The sequence below is a fragment of the Panthera pardus genome, unplaced genomic scaffold (genome assembly GCF_024362965.1).
Source record: "Panthera pardus isolate Hobbes unplaced genomic scaffold, ASM2436296v1 HiC_scaffold_18, whole genome shotgun sequence".
NCBI lineage: Eukaryota > Metazoa > Chordata > Mammalia > Carnivora > Felidae > Panthera > Panthera pardus.
The window spans coordinates 5,118,951-5,141,506 of record NW_026526743.1 but is presented as its reverse complement, the minus strand read 5'-3'; the positions used below and the strand labels follow the sequence as shown (position 1 = coordinate 5,141,506).

The window sequence follows — 22,556 nt, the reverse complement described above, 5'->3', positions numbered from 1 at the left end:
AGGGGAAACCAGGTCACGGTGCCTCCCAAACCTGCCTTCCCACATCCCGGATCTCTCAGGGGGCAGGGGGCGGGGCCCGATCCGCCCTCAGAAGTCGAGACCAAGAGGACTCACCTTCCTTCCATTCCGAGGTAGTGACAGCAGCCCCCTGCTTCCACAAGAACCCAGGCTCCTCCTTCTAAAAAGACTGAAGAATTCAGCCCCCAACCCCCTGCTCCCTCAGACCAAAAATTCACGCCTATATTATTCCCCCTCCCCTCTCAGACCCAAAAGTTTGGGTCCCCAGCTCCCCCCAACCGTCAGACCCAGGAGTCCAGAACGCCAGTCCCTCCTCCCTCAGACCCAGAGTCCAGAATCCCAGCCCCCACTTCCAGACCCAGAGTCCGGGCCTCAAGACCCCTCCTTCCTCAGACCCAGGAGTTCAGACGCCCAGCCCCTACCTCCCCTGAACCCAGAGTCCAGGTCCCCGCCCCGCCCCCCCCCCCCCCCCTCGGAGGCAGTAGTCCGCGTCCCCAGCCCTTTCTGATTCAGACCCAGGAGTCACAGCACTGAGGTCCTTCTTTCCCAAGCCCGAGGAGTTCCAGATCCCAGCTCCTCCTCCTTCAAGATTTCTCTTTCAGCCCCTCAGTTCCTTCTCACTCAAACACAGAGTTCCAGTTCCCTGGCGCTCTGCAGGCTCCAGAGGGGGAGGAGGCGGAGCAGGAGGCGGGGATTCCCAGTTAAAAGCCTCCAGAATCTAGTACCAGGCAGACGGAGCTGAAGTACCAGGGCCTCTTCCTCTGGGTCTGAATCAGTCGGTGACCCCGCCCCTTGGATTCTGTAAGGTGAGAGGCCAAAGTACTCAGACACAGGCATCAGGCCGGAGCCCCTCCTCCCCCAGGACTACCCCTTCCTCCTTCAAGAGTTAGGAATCTGGCCCCTGGCCCCCTTCTCCACCCCCCCCCCCCCAAGACTTAGGAATCTCAACTCCCAGTTTCCTCTTCCTTCAGATCCTGGAGTCCAGGACCCTAATTCTTCCATTCCTTGGAATGTAGGAATCCAGCCCCCACCTCCCCTCCTCAGATTCAGAAATCTGGGGTCTGCCCCCTTCTTCCTCAACCTAAGAAATCTGGATCCCCAGCCCTTTCCTCCTGCAGGACCCACAAAAATGGCTTTGGATGCGCTGCTCCCTTATTTCAAGATCCTCCTAGGATTTAGCTCTCCCCCCTCCTCAGGTCTCAGCCCTGCCTTCTCGCTCTCCCAGACCCCACCATGGGACATCCCCCAGCCGCTGCAGTCTGGATCTGGACGTTTTTGCTATTGGTGTTGGAAGCCTGGACAGGTGAGGGGGGCCTGGCGGGAACCTCGGGAATGCCACGGTGGGTGCTTGTGATGGCATGGGGGTGGGGGGTGTGAAACACACGATCACGTGTGGGAGCTTCTTCAGGCTTTCCCGAGGGCGGATGGGGGCACACACACATGGCAGCAGGCAGGAGTGCGTCAGGTCTTGCTGCCTATTGCATGAGCACACCAAGCCTGCAGGGCTGCCTGCTGAGGGGCGCAGATACGCACGGGAGTATACGGGCGTGTGAATGCATGTGGAAGCATGCTTGGGTGTGTGACTTCATGTGACTCATGGGCTTCAATGAGTGTACGGGTGCATCTGTGTGGCAAGCCAGGGACCTCGCGTGTGAGGGTGTGTGGACATGTGAGGTGGCAGGCAGAAGACTTGCTGTGTGTCTGTTTGAACCCATAGTGGCTTTCCTGGCCCCTCCACTGCCGCAGGGGGTGGTGATCCAACCTTCTCCCTCCTGCTGCAGGACACTTGAGGGCACAGGAGCCCAAGGTGCTGGGTGGCCAGGAGTGTGAGGCCCATTCACAGCCTTGGCAGACAGCCTTGTTCCAGGGTGTCCGGCTGCTATGCGGGGGCGTCCTCATCGATGACAACTGGGTCCTCACAGCAGCCCACTGTAAAAAACAGTGAGTTTTTGCCTGGGGCAGAGGTGGGCTGGGGCCTGAGGGGAGGGGCAAAGAAGAGAGCTGGAGATTGAGCTTCTGAAAGAGGAGGGTTGAGGGAGCAGGGGGCCAGGGGTTCATACTCCTGCCTGGGTCCCAAACTACTCTCCACCATTACAGGAAGTACACGGTACGCCTGGGGGAACACAGCCTGAAGAAAAAGGACAGTTCAGAGCAAGAAATGGCTGTGGCTCAGTCCATCCCACACCCCTGCTACAACAGCAGCAGCGAGGACCACAGCCATGATCTCATGCTCATCCGACTACGTGGTCAGGCATCCCTGGGGCCCCAAGTGAAGCCCATCAACCTGGCGGATCACTGCCCTCAAGTTGGCCAGAAGTGCACCATCTCGGGCTGGGGCACCGTCACCAGCCCCCGAGGTAGTAGGAGGCAGAGGAGAAGCTGGCTGGCCCACTGGACCCCAAGCCATTGGCAAAGCTCTGGCTTCAGAAGGAGATAGAGAAGGGACAGTGATTGTGAGTTTGAGACTCACAGGTGGCCCATGTTGGAAACCCCAAAGATCAGAATATTAACAGGAGTGGTGGGAGAAAGAAAGCAAAATAGCAGACTGTTAGAGCAGGTTCCCAAAAAATGAATGGATGCATGAGTGGATGAAAGAATGTATGCCTCTTTTATGGTAGAGAGTGCCATGTTATGAGAACTTTCATAGCACAGCGTCTTATATAATCTTCTTAACAGGCTTGGGGTAGATGGGCTCCTCAGTGGCCCAAGAAAACAGGCTCCTACGATCTTCTCCCTCCTGAACCCACGACTCCTGGCACCAGCAACTCTTTTTCTTTACACCCAGGAGTCCAGGCCCTTCCTCCCCCAAGACGCATAGTCTAGTTTCCAGCTCATTCCTTACTCTGGACCCAAAAAGTCTGGACCTCCATTGAAGCCCTCCCTTTGGGACTTCAGAGTCCAGACAGCTCCTCACCCTACGTCACAGTGAAAGAATTGAGGCTCAGCTCAGAGAGGCGTGTGATTCAACAAGAAGCAGCAAAGCCAGGACTCAGGTCCCTGCCTGTCTGGCTCTTACTTCTAAGGAGACAAGGGACACTGGAAACCCACTGGCTCATGAATCAGTCAGGTCAGTTCACACCATGCTCTGCCCTTTTTTCTGGGCAAGTCCCTTTCCATCTCTCGGCCTCACTTTCCTCATCTGCAAAATAGGGATAATTGACCAATAGATTTTTTTGAAGTTTATTTATTTTATTTTTGAGAGAGAGAGAGAGAGAGAGAGAGAGGGAGGGAGAGGGAGGGAGAGGGAGAGAGAATGAGTAGGGGAGGGGCAGACAGAGAAAATATCCCAAGCACACTCAGCACTGTCAGCAGAGCCTGATGCGGGGCTCAAACCCATGAAACATTAGATCATAACCTGAGCAGAAACCAGGAGTTGGACACTTAACGGACTGATGCACCCAGGTGCCCCTGACCAATAGATTTTTAAGCTCCATAAGGGTTCAGGTTAAAGCTCTTTTCTTCATGGTGCATTCCTAGTGCTCAGGATGGTTCTTGGTATACAGTAGGTACTCAATAAATATTTGTTGAATGAATGCATGGATGACTCAATTATGGATGAATGAATGTATCCCTCTTTTAAAAAGCGATTGTGAGTTCAGATGTCTTACAATCAATGAGATTGTGAGTATACAGCTTCTGGAGAATGGAGGTGCCAGATAGAAGTTTTTTCCCTTCAAGTCTATTGCTCAAAGGTTAATAAGAAAGATTAATTCCATTTTCTTTCTTTTTTAAATTGAAGTATAATTGGCACACAATATTCTATTATTTATTTTTAATTTTTTTAAATTTTATTTTAGAAAGAGAGAGTGCAAGCTAGGAAGAGGGGTGGGGGTGGGGAGAGAGAGAGAGTCTCAAGCAGGCTCCATGCTCAGTGAGGAGCCTCATTCAGGGCTCAATCCCACGACCCTGGGATCATGACCTGAGCTGAAATCAAGAGTTGGACACTCAACTGACTGAGCCACCCAGGTGCCCTGCAATATTCTATTAGTTTTGTGTGTAAATATAATGACTGGACATTTGTATACACTGAAAACTGATCACCATAATAAGTCTAGGTACCGTCTGTCACCATACAAAGTTGTAACAATATTATTGACCATATTCCCCGTGGTGTACATTACATGGTTAATTCCACTTTTAGTCATTAATTCAATTTGTTTGTAAGCATCTGGTAGTCCCAGCTGCTGTATTGTGTGAAGTCCCTATCCTACGGATTTGCATGCTAGGTGGGGAAAATAGACAATAAACAAAAATACATATAAAATGAATTATTAGGGGGGCGCCTGGGTGGCTCAGTCGGTTAAGCGTCCGACTTCAGCTCAGGTCACGATCTCGCGGTCCGCGAGTTCGAGCCCCGCGTCGGGCTCTGGGCTGACAGCTCAGAGCCTGGAGCCTGCTTCCGATTCTGTGTCTCCCTCTCTCTCTGCCCCTCCCCCGTTCATGCTCTGTCTCTCTCTGTCTCAAAAATAAATAAACGTTAAAAAAAAAAATTAAAAAAAAAAATGAATTATTAGGTAGAGTTAAGTGATATAATGAAGTATCATGGAGAGTTAAGAGGATAGGGAGAGATAGAGGGGTGGTGTCTTCATTAGAATGGTCAGGGAAGGCTTCTAAAATGAAGTGACTTTTGGGAGAAGTAGGATTTAGCTGAATTGGGGTGGTCTGGAGATGGGAAGATTGGAGAGACAGGGTCATAGGTGTCACAAGGGGGCACCTCCATGCCTTTCAGTCACCTGATCCTTAATTTGCGAATGACTTTGGGATGGGGCACCTGGGTGACTCAGTTGGTTATAAGCATCCAAGTCTGAGTCTCAGCTCAGGTCTTGATCTCAGGGTTGTGAGTTCAAGCCCCACATTGGGCTCCACACTGGGTGGTGAAGCCTAGAAAGTATGAAAGAAAGCAAAAAAGCAAGAAGGAAGGAAGGAAGGAAGGAAGGAAGGAAGGAAGAAGGGAGGGAGGGAGGAAGGGAGGGAGGGAGAGAGGGAGGGAGGGAAGGAAGAAGGAAGAAAGGGAGGGAGGGAAGGAAGAAAGAAAATGACAGGACTCTGGGCAAGAAACAGAAGGTAAGTTCCAACAGCCTTTCTCTAGATGTTGGAAAGGAAACTGCAGGGGCCATAGCTTTGTTTAATGTGGCGAGACGTGATGTGCCCTGCAAAAGGTGTCAGAAAACCCTCCTGTGCAGCCATGCATGTACAGAAGGGAGGTTAGATTCACCTAGGGACTGAGGGAAATGGTTACTCTCTCTCTGGGAACTTACAACCTCTGCCCCCTCAGAGAATTTTCCTGACACCCTCAACTGCGCAGAAGTAGAAATCTTTCCCCTGAAGAAGTGTAAAGATGTCTACCCTGGGGAAGTCACAGATGGTATGATTTGTGCAGGAGACAGCAACGGGGCCGACTCATGCCAGGTGAGTGACTTCTGAAACCCCCTTCTTCCCTTGGCCTTCAATGCCCATGGAGGCTTGGGGCTTGGCATCAGGGGAAACTCAAAGAGCAAGCACCCAGAGAGGTTATACTCCATCTCTAGAGTGGGAAGCAGGTTCAGAGAAGGCCACACTCTCCCTGCAGGTCACACTGCACAGGGATCAGGAACTCTAAATTGTTGCTATCATTTTCTTGGGAACTCTTGTCTTCAGGATAGGGTGCAGACAGAGGAAGGGATAAAGGGAGCAAGAGGAGATGTCCATGAGGGAAAGAGTCTGAAGCTAGAGGGTGAGCAAGCTCCCTGCTCCCTTCCGCAGGAATTTGTGAGGACTCTATCACTGACCAGCTAGCTAGCCACCTTTCTTTGGGACCTGATTGGGTTTCCTAGCACGGTGGCCTTCTCCTATGATCTGTTCCTTGGGAAGCAATACTCTCTTGCCAACTGGCCAGAGAATGGTGCCACTGACTTTAATCCTCCCTCAATGAGCTCCCCATCCCCAAGATAACAAATCTTGGGATTTGCCATAGATGTAACAGTCGTTCTTATTTGGCTGCAGTTTCAGTCTTCAGGGCTCCCCCAGCTTTGTCTCCCTCATGGAAGTCCCACCCCCTTTGGTAATGATTGGTCCCTGAAGACAATGCTTCCATGCTTTCTTTCCCATTGGCCAGGAATGAAATCATTTCCATCAGTGTCCTCCCAGGAAATCTAATCTCTCAGGATGGTTCCAGTTCCATAGAGACAAAGATCTCTTCCCAAAAGACCCCACCATTGCCCCTTGCACGTGTGCGTGTGTGTGTGTGTGTGTGTGACCACAAGAACTCTGCTCCTTCCCTCTCTTTGGTAACCGGATTCAAAGATCTGTTCGCCACTGGCAGGAACCAAGACATCAGCTCAGTCCCCTCCATGTAATCCTCACTGTTTTCTTTCTGACTTGGACGTTTGAGACATCATTCTCTTCCCTCCTTGGTCAGGATGTCCCCCGTTGCCCTTGCACACCCAGTGTGTGTCCCAGTACATGAAGCCCCACCTTTCTCTGTCACCATTGGTCCCAGGATACAATGCTCTTATCCCTATTGGTTAGAGGAACCAATCAGCTACAGAACTAGTACTAAATGTGGGATGCAGCAGGGGATCTTAGGTGAAAGTATTCTCTTACTCTCCCCTTCCAGGGAGATTCCGGGGGCCCGCTGGTGTGTGATGGTGTTCTCCAAGGCATCACATCCTGGGGATCAGACCCCTGTGGGCGGCCCGAGAGACCTGGTATCTACACCAACATTTGCCGCTACTTGGACTGGATCAAGAAGACCATAGGCAGCAGGGGTTGATGCTAGGACAAGCTCTGGACCCACTTCAATAAACTCACAACTCAGCCTTGCTCCTTGCCTGTCTGTGCTTCCTCCTTGCTGGGAGGGATGGAAAGACGGGGGTCTGCGCCTTGCTGGGACACTTGATGGGTGGTCTACAGAGATCAGGACCACCCCCACCCCATGGCCACTCTGGCTACCACCATTGCCTGGAGTGACCCCCTTTATTTCTGGAAGGGCTTGGAGGAATGGGAGGTTAAATTCAGGGGAGATGACACACAAGGATTTCCAAATATCCGATGGGTTGGCCTGCAAAAGACAGATTTGAAAGAATTTCTTTTTTTAAATTAATTAATTTATTTTGAGAGAGAGAGCTTGTAAAAGTGGAGGAGGGGCAGAGAGAGAGACAGAATCCCAAGCAGGCTCCACCTTGTCAGTGACGTGGGGCTCGAACTCACAAACCATGAGATCGTGGCATGAACCGAAATCAAGAATTGGATGCTTAACTGACTGAGCATCCCTAGAAGAATTTCTGTTTAGTTGTTGCAAGCAGCTAAAGTGTTTCTAAGTTTTGCAGGGAGAGTTCCCCTTCCCCATTTTAAAAATTATAAGAGGGGTGCCTGGGTGGCTCAGTCAGTTAAGTTTCCAGCTTTCACTCAGGTCATGATCTCACGGTTTGTTGAATTCAAGGTCCACAGCGGGCTCTGTGCTGACAGCTCAAGCCTGGAGCCTGCTTGAGATTCTGTGTCTCTCTCTCTCTGCCGGTCCCCTGCTCGCACTTTCTCCCTCTCTCAAAAACAAACATTTAAAAAATTAAAAAAAAATTATAAGATATGTAAAGTGCAGGAAATACACGAATATGCACCTATGGAACTACCACCCAGGTGAAGAAATAGAACACGGACAGCCCCCAGAAGTCTGGGAGACAGATTATTTTTCCCCCTTAGGAGAAACAGAAATCTTTCTCACAGCTTAGAGCTTTTCTGCTGTGGTATGAGGAAATGAGTCACTTCATTGAAGGTGCCCAAACTGAAGTATGGAGGAAAAGAGATTTGGAGGGAGTTTTCATTAAAGCAGAGGCTAAATGTAAGTCGTCTTGAGAAAGATGTGTGTGGAGTGGGTAGTTATTGTAAGGATATAAATAAATTGCAACGGGGGGGGGGGGCGGGGGGGGCGGACTAGCTCCACGCTATCTCATCTCCATGTATGTTTCATTCCTTTCTTGCTACCAACCTCTAACTCATTTATTTGACTCTCTGACGCCTTTCTCTACATGCTTCTGCATTTTCATGGTGCTGGCTCCCTGGTGCGCTTATCCAGTCTCTCTCCTTACTTCATAACCGCTGAACTTCACCTATACCTGCCACCAACTGCTTTGTTTCCCGGGGATTTCCCACATTGTATACCAATCGAGAGAATCCCATTGGTCCAGGTCAATTTTTCTCCTTCAGCCACATGATACGTTATTGAATGGCCAATGGTTTGACTGCATTCTGGTCAGGTGACCAGTCCCATCCAATCAGTGGCTATGTGGAATCAGGGGCTACTAGTAGTCTGGGACGTGGGCTGTGGGTGGAGCAATTCTCCGCAAGGGGTGTGGATGTGCTGGATGTCTTGCATGACACACATCAACCCCTGTCCTCCGTGAAAGTCCCCGAATACCAGAAATCCTGAGGAAGTCTTTCATGCCTGATAGTAAACTCCTGGAGCTGGGGATGCATTTCTGGAGGTGAGACTCAAGGGTCATCTCGGCCTAAAGAATTATTTTAGAATTTTTATTATGAATAATTTCAAGCATATATAAAATGGTGTAGAAATCCTTGTACACCAACTGAATCAAAACCAGTTCTTTCACCTCTACTACACACTTCTCTAATGTGAGAATATTTTGAAACAAACACTGGCTATCATTTTGTTCTCAAATATGTTCATTTGTATTTTTAAAACAGTATGGCAAGCTACAGTTCATGGGCCGAATATCAAGAGGTATAAATAGCTTTTACTACTTGATTTGATGCCAGGGAGCATTAATTTTGAACCCTAATTAGGCAAGATGTTATCCCTCCAAAAGAATGCCATTTTGCTGATTAATAGACCTGTATGACAAAAATTGGTAACAAATGATTATTTTGAATTTCATCAGTTAAAAATGTTGGCAGGGGGGCCTGGGTGGCTCAGTTGGTTAAGCGTCTGACTCTTAATCTCAGCTCAGGTCTTAATCTCAGGGTCATGAGTTCAAGTCCCTCATTGGGTTCCACCGTCCAGCCTAGTTAAAAATTTAAAAATGCATGGAAATTTATTTTCTTTCTTGTTATGTGGATACCTACATAATATCCTCAATTTTGCCTCATGGTCTAGAAAGCCTAAAATATACACTATTTGGTCCTTTATTGGAAAAGTTTGCCAACTCCAGCTCTAAAATATAGACTCTTTTAAAACATAAAAACCTTATGTTATCACCACTTACAGAGTTAGTAATAATTCCTTAATATCATCCAATACCCAGGTGATACTTAAATGTCCCCAATGGAATATAAACCAGAGAATACTTGAAGATTGATTTATAGTATTAAGTAGGGGCATGACTGAGGTCAGTGAGGGGAAGAGACTTGTCCAAGGTCAACCAAAATTCAGGAATCTGGGAGGGGTCAACCAAAATTCAGGGGTCTGGGAGGAAATCAGAGCACTAGGCATGGACAAAAGCTGGAAGGAGCCACTTAGTCTGGGAGCTTTTGGATAGCAACGTCAGAGTCCAAAATGAGTTCAAAATGGCTTATGTACAAGAAGAGATTGATGGATTTAGGTGGCTAAGAAGGCTGTGCGGATGTTTCATGATGTCAGAGGATGTGACATGGGTACCAGAGTCTCAAGTACTTGAAATAGTGACTTAAGCCAATTAGCTCTCTCTCACACACTCACACACTCTCTCTCTTTGACACTTTCTCTCTGACACTCTGCCTACTTCTCTCTGCTTCTGTTTTTTTTTTTGTTTTGTTTTGTTTTGGTTTTTTTTAATGTGTAAGCTGTTTTTCAACTCTGCTTGTCTCTTTCCTTCTCCTTTGGGTCTCATTCTAGCCCCTGTAGACAGACTTTTTCAGAGGAAGGGAACCTAGCAGCTACTGACACACCCAATTAAGCAAACACAGTAGAAACAAAGATCTCCATTCTCCTGGCATCTTGATATTACTCCCAGGGAAGAACTCTGATTGACTGAAGAACTCAGCTTGAACTGAGCCCACCCCTTTGGATCAATCATTGTTGCCAGGGAGGAAACAATGCTTTTCTTGGCTTGGCCTGGGTCATGTATCAATCACAGTGGTTGGGTGGGCAGATGGTAAGGTTTGGAGAACTATGATTGAAACTTTCACCAGAACTATCTGAAATAAAAGAGCAGCTTCCCAAAAGAAGTAGGGAGCTGTTCTTGAAAGAAGAGGGAAGAGAATCCAGGAAGTCAGAAACAATAGGCCTTCGGAACCCAAGAGGCTGAGTCAGGAGGTTCCAGGGTCACAGTGTCCAGGATCCCTCAGGGCAAGGCACAGCTGGCAGGATAACCAGATGCCTGTTCTCAGGCAGGATCATGAGCTGGAGGATGAGTCATCAGGCAAAGGTTCAGGACACAGGTTTGAGGGCAAGGGAGATATGAGGCTGGGTATCTTTGTGGGACTTGAGAGCAGGTGTTGGTGCTAAACCCACAGGGCACAGGAGGGCTGGGACTTGGAGGTCTCACCAGCGTGGGGTTATGCATCCTTAATAGGCTCATCGGGTCCTGAGTCCATTTGGAGCCAAATAAAACTTCCAGGGTGTGTGACAGTATCCCAGGAAAATTTTCTTCTCAGAGTGTGGGTTTGTACAATCATAATGCTATGGGCAATCCTCAGCATTTGAATTCTGCTTCTTCTGACTCCTTAGCTATATGACTTTGCTCAAGTGGTCGAACCTCTTTTAAACCTCCATTTTATCATCTATAATATGGGGAAGACAGTCCTAACTTGGACCCATGTGAGAAATAAAAATGAGTTCTGAGAAGTGCCAGGCACGTCACACTGCAGGTACACAAGAAATGAAAGCTGCTTCATTCTGGATTGATGGGGTAAGGAAGCTAATATTAACTCAGCATATGCTGTGTGTATGTCCATTTTCTTTTAATAATTTCACTTAATCCTCCCGTTTGCCTTGAGAAGTAAATTTTTCTCTCCCCCACTTTATTTATTTTATTTTTTTAAACGTTTATTTATTTTTGAGACAGAGAGAGATAGAGCATGAACGGGGGAGGGTCAGAGAGAGAGGAAGACACAGAATCCGAAGCAGGCTCCAGGCTCTGAGCTGTCAGCACAGAGCCCAACGCGGGGCTCGAGATCATGACCTGAGCCGAAGTCGGACGCTTAACCGACTGAGCCACCCAGGGGCCCTCTTCCCCGCTTTAAAGAAAGGCAAAGTGAGGCTCAGAAAAAATGAAGTCACTTACCTGAAATCACAGGACTGGCAATTAGGATTCACACCTGGGTTGGTCTGACTTGTGAGGCCAAGTTCTTTCTCTCACACCACATGGCTGAATGGCTCAGGGGTTAAGGAAAGACAGTCTACAGTTGGCAAATCTGTGGATGACAGTGGTTTGCAAACTAGTATACTAGTATTTATTTAAGTACCTCCTATGTTCCCTGGTGTGGGCTGGGTATGAACATCAGGTTTGTTCCTTCTGCTCATGTTTAGGTGTTTAGCAACAACATCAGATTAAATAAACACAGAAAGACAGACATTCAGAGCACAACAGAGGAGAAGTTCAGGGGATGTATGAATGAATAACAGGGCTCCAGAGGAATGGGGCTGCTTTCTTCTTTCTGACAGAATGCTGATGCGGCAGGGAGCTGAAGAGAGAATCCAGGGATAAATATTTAGGCACTAAATGACAAATTGGAAGTCTTACTAAAATTTCCCTCCTTAAGAAGCCAGAGAGAAAGATAGATTACTGACTCACAGGGCTATGAGGTTAAGTGGCCTGGGGTCTACTCCTTCTTGATTTGGGAGCCCAAGTCAGGAAGGCTGACATCCCTCAAGGCCAGGGTCCTCCTGTGGAATTGGTGACATCAGGAGTCTGAGTTCTGGGGTCTCATTTTGGATTTGATGAGAGTAAGTGTCGTAGAAAGTTTGGGGACTTAGCTTGAATTTAGTCAGTATAGGATCAATATTAGTATGGTGTTAGTTGGTAGACCTTATTTTAGAACTTGTATGAAACAAAGAGTCAAGGTGGTGTGTGGGATTGGGAAAATGAAGGCGGGGGTGGGGAAAGGAGTTGGGCATGGAAATTAATATGGAATTTCAGATAGAAATTGGGTTGAAGAGGAGAATAGGGCTGGAAGTGGAGCCAGAGTGTTAAGATTAGTGTGATTTGGGGGTGAGTTCATGGAGAATATGTCAGTGTGGGCCTTCTGGAATATTACAGGGATGGGCACTATAGTTGTGCATGGGTCAGGCTTGGGACTGAGGCTATGGTGACATTCAGTTTTGGTCAAGGTTGAGTTTGGTTTATGGTTAGGGATTCAGGGTTTGGGTCAAGGTTTATGGTTGATTGAGGTGTAAGCCATAGCTCAAGCTAACATTTGGAGTCAGGGACTTGGTCAAGTAAGTTAGAATTGGACAAGGATAAAGCAGAATTGAGGGTTAGGTTTGGGTATGAACTGAGGTTTCAGGTTAAGACTCGGGTTTGTGTCAAGATTGGTGTTGCAAGGGGTGCCTGGGTGGCTCAGTCGGTTGAGTGTCTGACTTCGGCTCAGGTCATGATCTCGGTTCGTGGGTTCAAGCCCCGCATCAGGCCTGTGCTGGCAGCTCAGAGCCTGGAGCCTGCTTTGAATTCTGTGTCTCCTTCTCTCTCTGCCCCTAACCCACTCACATTCTGTCTCTGTCTCTCTCAAAAATAAATAAACATTAAAAAAAAAATTAAAAAAAATTGGTGTTGTGAACTGTGTCAGTAAGAATTGTGCTTGAAGCCAGTGACTGAGGTCTTTCTCACCTTCTCATGAGCACTTGATCATATCTGATCAGGCCTTCTCAATGGCACCATCATCCATCGAGCAGGAGACTTGAAGTCTTAACAACTGTCTCTCACACCACAACATCCATTTAATCCATGCCTAACGCCTATTGATTTTCTTCTCTGAGCACATATTGAATCTATTCTCTCATTTCCATCTTCACCTCCTAAATGGCCTTATCCAAGTCACCATCATCTCTCATCTGGATTATAGCAATAGTCTCCTTATGTGTCTACATCCCCTTAAAATCCATCCTCCATATAGCAGGTAGAGTGACATTTTGCAAACACAAATCTTGTTATGTCACTCTGTGACTGAAGTCCAAGTGGTTCACCATTGTCTACAGAATAAAGTCAAACTCACCATGACATACAATGTTCTTTACCATCTGGTTCCAGCCAACTCCCTGTCTCTGAGTTCCATCCATGACTCCTTTCCATCTCAGAGCCTTTGCACATACAGTTTCATCTAAATGATATACTCTCCAATCCCTTCCCATTTTATTCTAGTTAAAATTTACTATTCTTTCAACTCTTAGCTCATTGCCACTTCCTGGGTCAAGGTCTCCAGGAAATGCTTTCCTTCAGAGCACACATTGGACTTGTAATTTTACATTTGTTTATGAATTATGCATCTTTATTTTACACTAGACTTCCAGCTCCTTGAGAGAAGGAACTCTGTCCAGGTTTGTGCACCATAGTATCCTCAGCATCTAGCCCAGCCTGTGTATATAGATGGTGCTCAATACGTATGAAGGATTGGATCTGAAAGGCAATGTGGAAGGAGGGCTGGAAAGAGAACTAGGATTGGAGGCAGGACTGGGTTTGTTGATTACTGTGGCTTCAAGATACAGATTCAAGTTACAATTGGGTTTGGATTCATGGTTTGGGATCAGATTTGAATTTAACGTTGAGGTTTTATTAAGGAAGATTTTGGCTGTAGGAACCAAAAACTCCAAATCAGATAGGAAACCTGAAGAGGTCACAAGATGAAGAAGCACCATAGTTGGTTAATTCACTAGCTTAGAGACATCATTAAAGACCCCATTTATCCCCATCTCTCTCTTTGGCCATCTTCACTGTTTTGGCTTGGTCTGCCAGATGTTTCTCTCCGTGGTTCCAGCAGAACTGCCACAGTTCCATAACTTACATCCAAAAGGGACATCATCTGGCAGAAGAAAAGAGAACTCTTCAGGTGTCACTTTTGAAAATAAGACAGTCTTTCCTAGAAGTGCCCCAATGATCTTCTCATTATTGGCCAGGATGGCCTTTCATGTCCGTGTCTAAACCAGTCACTGGCAAGCAGAGTATGGGTTTCATGTTTGGTGCTTTACTGCACTAAAGTGTAAGGATGAAAGATTATCCAATCAAAATTGGGGTGCTCATAGAAAGGCAGAAAGAGTGAATGCTTGGGTAGGCAACAATAATGCCTATTATGGGACAAAGGTAGAATAGAGTTGGGGTTGGCATTCAGATAAGATTTGGGCTGATAGCTGAGGAACCAGTTACATTTTGGAGGTCTGCTTTGGAAGTTGGGGCAATTCCACTTTTAGGAATTTGCCTTCAAGTAATAATCAAATAATGGTTCCCATTTCATTTAAAGTAAAAGCCTAAGTTCTACATTGGTCTTCAAGACTCTATGTCCTTTGAGTCCTGTTATGTCTCTGATCTCATGGTCTGACCTTGTCTCCCTTGGTCATTCAGCTCCAGTCAAAATGTCTTCCCCGTTAGAATATTCTAGTCTCACACCTGCATGTTTGCTCTGCCTGGAACTCACTACCCAGAAGTTGCTACGTGGATCCATTCATCATCTTCAGGATTTTGCTAAGATGTCACCTTCACATGGGAGTCTTTCTAATCATTGTTCCCAACTATATAACCTTAGGGATTTCGAGAGTGGAGAGAAACAAGAACTCCCTATCCCTCTTCCTGTTTTTATTTTTCTGCATAGCACTTACCACCACCTAACAAACAATATATTTTATGTACTTATTTTTGTATTCATGGTCTCCACCTGCTAAGAGAGCCTCTGTGAAGGAATTTTTGTCTGCTTTGTTGACTGCTGTGTCCCCAGGAGCAAAACAGTGTCTGGCAGAGTAGATGTCCAAAGGATACTTGAATAAACACAAGGAACAAAGATGAATGTACAAAGAAGTTAGTTCATCCCAGCATTATTATAACTAAAACTATCCAAATATACTCCAGTTTGAAACACATTACATAAATCATGGTACAATCATAGAATGGAATACTATCTGTGGAAGGAAGGAAGAGGAAATTATCTAAATAAACTACCAGGAAAAATTGTTCAAGGCATTTTACAGAGGAAAAAAAAGTTATATTATGGAATGCCTAGTACAGGGTTTTTTGTTGTTTTTTTTTTTTGTTATAAATACATAGTATGATAGAAATCTATGTATACGATGATAACAGTGAGCATTTAGTAGGGTGGGATTAGGGAAAACACTCTCTTTTTAATTCATATCCCTATATCAGGGCTGGGAGTGGGTTCAGGCTCAAAGGCACCACTAGGATCCAGACTGGACAGGTTCCCACAAGCTGGTCAGAATTAGGGCACTGGGGGTAGGTCGCCCCTGAGGGGGAACAAGGACAAGAAAATGGCCCCAGAGGAGGCCAATCCCAGAGCTCAGCCCTCCTTTGACTCCAGCTCCCGTGGCCCCCCTCAGAGCTAGCACCTGGTCTCTCCAGCGGCAGGCCAGGCCACGAGAGACGTCAGACGTCGGACCAGAAGGGGCGGGGGCGAACTGGCTGGGTACCGCCCGACCCAGGCCTCCAGAGGGAGGGTGGAGAAAGAATTGAGTGCGGCCAATTGCTTTAGCCGCCTCAGGGCTTCGAGATAACTGCGAACACAGGAAGGGGGGTGTCTCAGAGCCGGCTCCACCTGCACCCCAGGGCGCTGGGGGCGGGCGTGGGGGTGGAGGTGGTATAAGAGGGCCACCCTGCACAGGGCTGGACACGCTTGGCTCCTGGTCTGGAGCCGAGATCACATCAGACCCTCCAGAGGTGAGAATCGTTTGGGGTGCGGGATGAGGCTGGCTGGGCAGCTGGCTCCTGCTCCTAAGGGGAGGAGGAGCCTGGAGTCCCGGTTCTGAGGGATGAGGGGCTGGAAGTCTGCCATTTGGCGTCTGTCAGGGAAAAAGGAACTGAGGACCTAGACTTGTAGATGGGGAGGGATGGGAGCCCAGATTCCTGTGTCCCAAGGAGAAGGGAGGTCTGGAGGCCTGGCCTCCTGGGTCTGAGGGAGGAAGGGCTGGGGCCGAGACCCCTGGGTCTGCTGGGGGAGAGTTGGGGGCTTGGACTACTGCTTCTTGAACTCTTTGTCCTCCCCAGTCCCAGCAGAAGAGGCCCTTCCTCTGCCTGGCAGCCCCCGGCGAGGCTCAGAGAGGCCACCATGGCAGGATCCCTTCTCTTGCCCCTGCAGATCCTACTGTGGTCTCTAGCCCTGAGATCTGCTGCACAAGAAGGTGAGTGCTGAACTGGGAGGCCTGGCTTCACCCCTGGAGTCTCCCTCCATGCCCACTGACCCTTCCCAGGGCCCTCTCTCTCCAAGGACTCCTTGAGTCAGGACCCTCCCCCTGCAGCGGCTTCTGCCCAAGGAAAACAAGACTCTTCTGCCTCCTGCCCTCTTTTTTCCTGCTTCCTTCTGACTCCTGGGGTCTCTGTGCCCTCCAGGCCATCTCCTGCACTCAGTGTTGCTCCCATAAGCTTCAGTGGTTGCCTCCAGACAAGATGCTTCTCCTGGGTTTCTGAGCAGACTCCCTCTGTCTCTCTCCACCGCCATGTCCTGTGTTCTCTGCACTGTTCTCCATTTCCACCTCTGCATTCTCCTGTCTCTCTGTCTCTTTCCATCTTTCTCTCCAAAACCATCAGCTGCCTCTTCAGCCCCCTTGATGCTCGCTACCCACATTTCCCTCCATGTCTCTATCCAGCCCAGGGTGACAAGAGTGGGGAGAAGATTATTGATGGAGTCCCATGTACAAGAGGCTCCCAACCCTGGCAGGTGGCCCTGCTCCGGGGCAATCAGCTTCACTGTGGAGGTGTGTTGCTCAATGAGCAGTGGGTGCTCACCGCTGCCCACTGCAAGATGAGGTATGTGGCAAGGACTGTGGAACCCACTCTCTGGGTCTCGGTCCCCCTTTCTCAGGGTCTCGGTCCCCCTCCTTCTGGGTCTCTCTCCTCCTCTCTTGGGGTCTCTGTCTGCTTCCCTTGAGGTCCCTGTCCCTTCTCCCAATGACAGAGTTTCTCTCTGAATGCCACTGTCTCGTCCCAGTGAGTACCAGGTGCACATGGGCAGTGATCAGCTGGGTGATAAGAGAGCCCAGAAGATCCGGGCCACACAGTCATTCCGCCACCCTGGCTACTCCACTCAGACCCATGTTAATGACCTCATGCTTGTGAAGCTGGATCACCAAGCCAGGCTGTCGTCGAGTGTGAGGAAAGTCAAGCTGTCCTCCCACTGTGAACCCCCTGGGACCACATGCACCGTTTCTGGCTGGGGCACCACCACCAGCCCGGATGGTAAGGCTGTCTCAGGGACCCAAGAGCCCTGGCTCCTGACTCCTCCTCACTCGGACCCCAGAGACAAGGAGTCAGGCCCATTTCATGACTTGAGGGTTGAGCCTCTAGCCCCATCTTCCTTCAGGGTCCAAGCACTCTGGGGGCCCCAGGTCCAGGCCTCTGACTGACCACCCCCTCTCTCCACCAGTGACCTTTCCATCGACGCTAATGTGCACAGATGTCAGACTCATCTCCTCCCAGGACTGCAAGAAGGTTTACAAGGACCTGCTGGGAAAGTCCATGCTGTGTGCTGGCATCCCCAACTCCAAGACCAATGCCTGCAATGTGAGACTCCCGTGTCGTCCCCACAATACAGAATCTGTGCACCTGACCCTGGTGCCGAACCTTCCCTTGTACCCCATCCCACCCGAGGGCCAGTTTTCCTAGCTCTCTCTATCCTGTTCTCTGCTGGGGCAGTAGTGGGAGCCCAGGAGGCTGGCATGACCCTGGGGATGGGGCAGAATGGCAGTGGGAAAGATGATGTTGAGACAGGCAAGTGAGGCACTGGCTTCAAGCCCAAACTTCAAGTGGATGCCAAAAGAAATCATATTCTACTAATGCAATATTCTACAAAATTAGAATCCATGCAGGGGCACCTGGGTGGCTCAGTCGATTGAGCGTCCAACTTCGGCTCAAGTCATGATCTTGCAGTTCGTGATTTCGAGCCCCACGTCAGGCTCTGTGCTGACAGCTCAGAGCCTGGAGTCTGCTTCGGATTCTGTGTCTCCCTCTCTCTGCCCCTCCTCCACTCATGCTCTCTCTCTCTCTCTCTCTCTCTCTCTGTCTCAAAAATAAATAAACATTAAAAAAATTAAAAAATAAATAAAATCCATACAAAAAGTCCATGATGAGCAAAATATCAGAATTTTCAGTAAAGAGCAATCAGTCTTACTGAATCATTCATTTGCCTCGGTCTCCAGTAATGATGCAGCATAGCACTGTACTGACCTTGTCTTTATCTAAAGTTGGGATACTGTGCTCAGCATGGACTTTTTCATACCAAATTTCATTTTTTTTTAAGTATTGCATTACAATACTATTTAGTGCAATTATTGAGATTTTGTGCCCAGTGCTAATGTCTTGTCCACCTTATCCCGGTCCTACTTTTTAGGAAAGGAACTATCTCCCCTCCCTCTTTGTTCCCCCTTCTTCATCTTTTTATTTTTAATATTTATTTTATTTATTTTGAGGGAGATAGAGAGAGAAAGCAGGGAAGGGGGAGAGAGAGAGGGAGAGAATCCCAAGCAGGCTTTGAGCCTGTGCCGACAGGCACAGGAGGCACAGGACATGGGGCCTGATCTCAGGAACCATGAGATCATAACCTGCGTCGAAATCAAGAGTTGGATGCTTAACTGACTGAGCCACCCAGGAACCCTGTTCATCATCTTTATAACCTCCTCTCTGTCTCTAAATGTCATCGCCTTCCATCTTCCTCTCTCTCTCTCTCTGCTTCTCTCTCTCTCTCTCTCTCTTTTGTCTGCCGCTGTCACTCTTTTTATTTACCTGTCTTTACCTGTGTTCATCTCTGCTCCACCCCCTACGTTTCTTCCTCTCTGTCCCCCTCTTCCTTCTGCCTTCTTTCCACCCTTCTTTCTGTACCCCCACTCTCTTTGCCCACATCGGTACAGTCAGTTTTCAGGGGAAGTGGGGTGGTGAGTGTTAGAGATGGGGGGGCGGTGATGAGAAAAGGATGTATGTCCTAGAGAGTGGCAGGGGGTGGGGCTTTTTCCCTAGTGAGGGCCGGCTTCATGAATATGCAAGTTGTGCAGTGGCACAGGGCTTCACTCCACACTCGGGAGAGTCCCGCACATGGTTTAACGCACTTCTGTTGTTGTCTTGAATCTTTTAATAATTTTTGAACAAGGGGGCTGCATATTCATATTGCACTGCGGTCTGTGAATTATGTCATTGGCCCTGCCCCTGTTCCCCTTTCATGCTCAAGGGGCATGTATCCATTCTCTGGAGACGATGCTCCTTCTCCCTCTGGCTTGGCGAAGAGTCCTTAACGAGGGGAAAGTAAGTGGGACTCTAACCTCTGGAAGCTCCCTCACCTCCCAATGGTTGGTCCCTTTGGCTGGGGCACAAGTCGATGTCTTCAGATAGCCGTTTGGTTCTCTCCAGGACAGCACTAATTTGTGCTCTCCCACTGGTCCCCGGAGACCATGAGTCTTTTCCCATTGGCCAGAGTGGAAGTTCATGGTCTGGCAGGACAGAGACGTGATAACTACACACTGTGGACATGTCTGTGGTGGTTGCTCTGAAACCAAAGCTAATCTGCTCTTTCTTCTCCAGGGTGACTCAGGGGGACCACTGATGTGCAAAGGTACCCTGCAAGGCCTGGTGTCCTGGGGAACTTTCCCTTGTGGCCAACCCAATGACCCAGGTGTCTATACCCAAGTCTGCAAGTACTTCAAGTGGATAAATGAGACCATGAGAAGGCATGGCTAATCTCTGCATACCTCCCATCTCTTCATCTATACTCCTGGAACAAGAAATTTACAGAAATAAGGATGTGATGAACTGTGGTCATTATTTGACCTTACCTTTCCTCAAAGACATATTACAACCTCAACAATATGCCATGTCTGTAAACCAATCAAATTAACAAAGGCCTAACACACAAAAACCTCAGTATTGGTAAAGACCAGCACTCTTAACCAGCGGAACTGTAAATCATGCAATTTTTATGGAAGGCAGTTTGGCAAGGTGAATTGAGACCCTTAGTTACCACCGTTGACCCTGTGATTCTGGTTTAGAAAGATATTACTGAAAAAATAAACGAAAAATCCAACTGCGGAGCAAGGTTTGAATTCATCACAACAGTATCCTGGCAAAACAGTGGAAACACTGAACGTGTCCCAAATCAGTGGATTGTTTAGATCAATAATAGGCCCGTTTGGGACAAGGATGTTAGGAAGCTGTTAAGGATAATAACTTTGCAGCATTGCTAGTGTTATTCAAGAATGTTTGTGTTGTATGATGGAACATGAAAAAAGAGATACAAATATGTGTATGTGACTCTAGCCATGTGAAATGAAATAGTCACAGAATAAGATCTGAAAAGACATGTACTAACCTGCATTCAGTGGTAGTTACAGGGTGCCTCCTTCCTTCCATTTATTTTCTGTGGGTGTGCACTTTTGCAACATGCAAACAAAGGTGGAAAAGCTCTGAAGATCTAAGGCTGGGGAAGAGGGACCCTTAAGAGAGGGAGACACATCTGATTTTGAGCCCTCGCCCTGCTCCCTGCCTAGTGACCTGTTTCTCTCCATTTCCCAGATTTTACTTTTCCTCATCTGTAAAATGGGGGAGACAGAGAGATAGAGAGCAAGAAAAGGTCAAGAGGGAAGAAGGAAGGGCAGAGGAAAAAGAGAATAAGCCTACCTCATTGGGGTGGAAAGGACGTGAAAGTGTTCCTGAGTATGTCACAGGTGGCAAACCAGGAAAGAAGGAAGTTTTCGGGAAGGATAGGGCTGGCGGGGGGATGGGACACCTGAGTCCCCCAAGAGCCCACCCAAAGTGAGCAGCCAGCATCCCAGGTGCCAGAGGAAGATGGGGGAGGGAATTTGGGTTGGTGAGGTCCTATTCTCAAAGAAGGCAGGGGAGGGACCTCTGGAAGAGAGGAGGGAGGAGTCCCCTGTGACTCAGAGACTGGCCATGCCCCTGGCTTCATGCCATCCAAGGCTCTCTGGGCAATCACACCTCAGACGCTGCTGACAGAGGGATCCTCTCCAGCCCAAGGCTCACCCTCCTGCCTCCTTGCCAGTTTCTCCCCCAGAATTCTGAGCCACTGTCCTCCAGATCCTTCCTTTCCCCATCTCATCTCCTTGGCAAGTCTCTCCTAGCCTCCAACTCCCCTACTCCTCCCCATATTGCAGAAATCACAGGAGTCCAGACCCCTCCTCAGACCTAAGCATCCCTGCCTCCAGCACCTCTCCCCTCAGACCCAGGTGTCCCCTGGCCCCTCCTGCCTCTGTATCAGTGTCAAGTTTAAGTAAGGAATGTCAAGGGTTTCCAGCCACCATCCTCCATGAAGATCCATCAACTTCTCCTCTCCCAGGCAAGTTGCCCCAAATCAATATTCGATCTAAAGTTTAAAAAGTAATGAAACCTCGAAGTTGCACTAAATCAGCCTGGAGACACCTGGCCCTCCCTTTTGGCAGCTCCCATATACAAGTGTGGGGGTGGGTTCGTTTGCAATGACTTGAGATAGTGCTCTTGTTGGATTGTTTAAAAAATTACTTCCTTTCTTTTTGGACAGACAGCTCAGCATAGTAGACAAAGGCACTGACTCCAGAACCAGGCTTCTTGGATTCCAGCCCCTACAAGCTATTTGCACATGACTTCCCCATTCCTCTTCCTTCATCCTTGAAGTGAGAGAAATAACACCTATTTCCCAGGTCTGTTGTGAAGATTAAATAAACTTAATATTCAGAAAGTGCTAGAACAGTGCCTAACACGGAATAAGCCATCAGTTGAAGCCTCATTGGGTCTTATTGTCTGTAATTTCTGGCACTTTTTTCCTTGCTTACATTCTCAAAGTTTTCTTGTAACACGTTTTCTTTATTGAAGACTTTTGCAGAGCACGTCAATTTGGAGAAAAACATCCTGTACATAAGGATGCGTGGCACACAGAGAGGGCAGAATCCTAAAGGTCACTGGCAGATGCCTGCAGTTGGGGACTTCATTATCTCTCTTCTAGAGGCTCTTAGAGGTGGAGCTCCACACCGCCTATCACCTCCCTCCTTTCCCACGAGGCTCTCTCAACAACTCCCCCTAGCCTTCCCATCCCTTATTCCGGTAAGGTACACCCAGTGGGAGCGCCAAAAGGTGGATCATGTCTACCGCCATGTTGGAAATTGAGTTCCAATCCAAAAGGCCCCACCATTTCCTGGGTGTTGGATGTTGAGTAATTAACTTCCTTCTCTGAGCCTCAGTTTCTTCTTTGTAAAATGGGAGTGGGTGTAATGAAGTCATTTAATCATTTGATCAACATTTTCTAAGGCTTCCTCTGGGCCAGGTCCTGTGAGGGCACTTGTTGACTTGAAGTCACAGGGGTGACTTAGCCTCAGTGCCTGCCCTCAAGGAGCTCATGATCCAGTGGGGGAGGGGGGTGATGTGGATCCAGATGCTTACGGTCCAAGGTGACCTGGGGGAGGCACCTGCTGTGGGAACCTAGGTGAGAGAGTGACTAACCCAAGT

The 22,556-nt window shown here is 48.3% G+C and overlaps 2 protein-coding genes across 3 annotated transcripts; both read left to right on the top strand.

Moving 5' to 3' along the window:
* The first annotated feature begins 574 nt into the window (after window positions 1-574).
* Window positions 575-6,819, top strand: KLK8 (kallikrein related peptidase 8). 2 transcript variants are annotated; one of them, XM_019425508.2, is made up of 6 exons: window positions 575-824; window positions 1,215-1,321; window positions 1,800-1,959; window positions 2,116-2,375; window positions 5,294-5,427; window positions 6,614-6,819. In XM_019425508.2, exons 2-6 carry the CDS (start codon window positions 1,252-1,254, stop codon window positions 6,767-6,769), a joined length of 780 nt encoding a protein of 259 aa, XP_019281053.1. In that variant the 5' UTR covers window positions 575-824; window positions 1,215-1,251; the 3' UTR covers window positions 6,770-6,819. The 2 variants fall into 2 exon arrangements, with proteins under 2 accessions (XP_019281053.1, XP_019281052.1); XM_019425507.2 differs by having other exon boundaries at window positions 579-824; window positions 1,244-1,321.
* An 8,907-nt stretch (window positions 6,820-15,726) lies between these two features.
* On the top strand, window positions 15,727-20,425 carry KLK7 (kallikrein related peptidase 7). The gene is made up of 6 exons (XM_019425511.2): window positions 15,727-15,800; window positions 16,128-16,261; window positions 16,727-16,886; window positions 17,068-17,315; window positions 17,503-17,639; window positions 19,647-20,425. The coding sequence occupies exons 2-6, from the start codon at window positions 16,189-16,191 to the stop codon at window positions 19,800-19,802; spliced, it is 774 nt and encodes a 257-aa protein (XP_019281056.1). The 5' UTR covers window positions 15,727-15,800; window positions 16,128-16,188; the 3' UTR covers window positions 19,803-20,425.
* The last annotated feature ends 2,131 nt before the right edge of the window (window positions 20,426-22,556 follow it).

Bases quoted from the DNA above. Each gene is read 5' to 3' on its own strand.
- KLK8 (XM_019425508.2), top strand. From the start codon at position 1,252: ATGGGACATCCCCCAGCCGCTGCAGTCTGGATCTGGACGTTTTTGCTA. The intron at 1,322-1,799 runs GTGAGGGGGGCC...CTCCTGCTGCAG, and splicing joins GGTGTTGGAAGCCTGGACAG to GACACTTGAGGGCACAGGAG. The intron at 5,428-6,613 runs GTGAGTGACTTC...CTCCCCTTCCAG, and splicing joins ACGGGGCCGACTCATGCCAG to GGAGATTCCGGGGGCCCGCT.
- KLK7 (XM_019425511.2), top strand. From the start codon at position 16,189: ATGGCAGGATCCCTTCTCTTGCCCCTGCAGATCCTACTGTGGTCTCTA. The intron at 16,262-16,726 runs GTGAGTGCTGAA...GTCTCTATCCAG, and splicing joins GAGATCTGCTGCACAAGAAG to CCCAGGGTGACAAGAGTGGG. The intron at 17,640-19,646 runs GTGAGACTCCCG...TTTCTTCTCCAG, and splicing joins CCAAGACCAATGCCTGCAAT to GGTGACTCAGGGGGACCACT.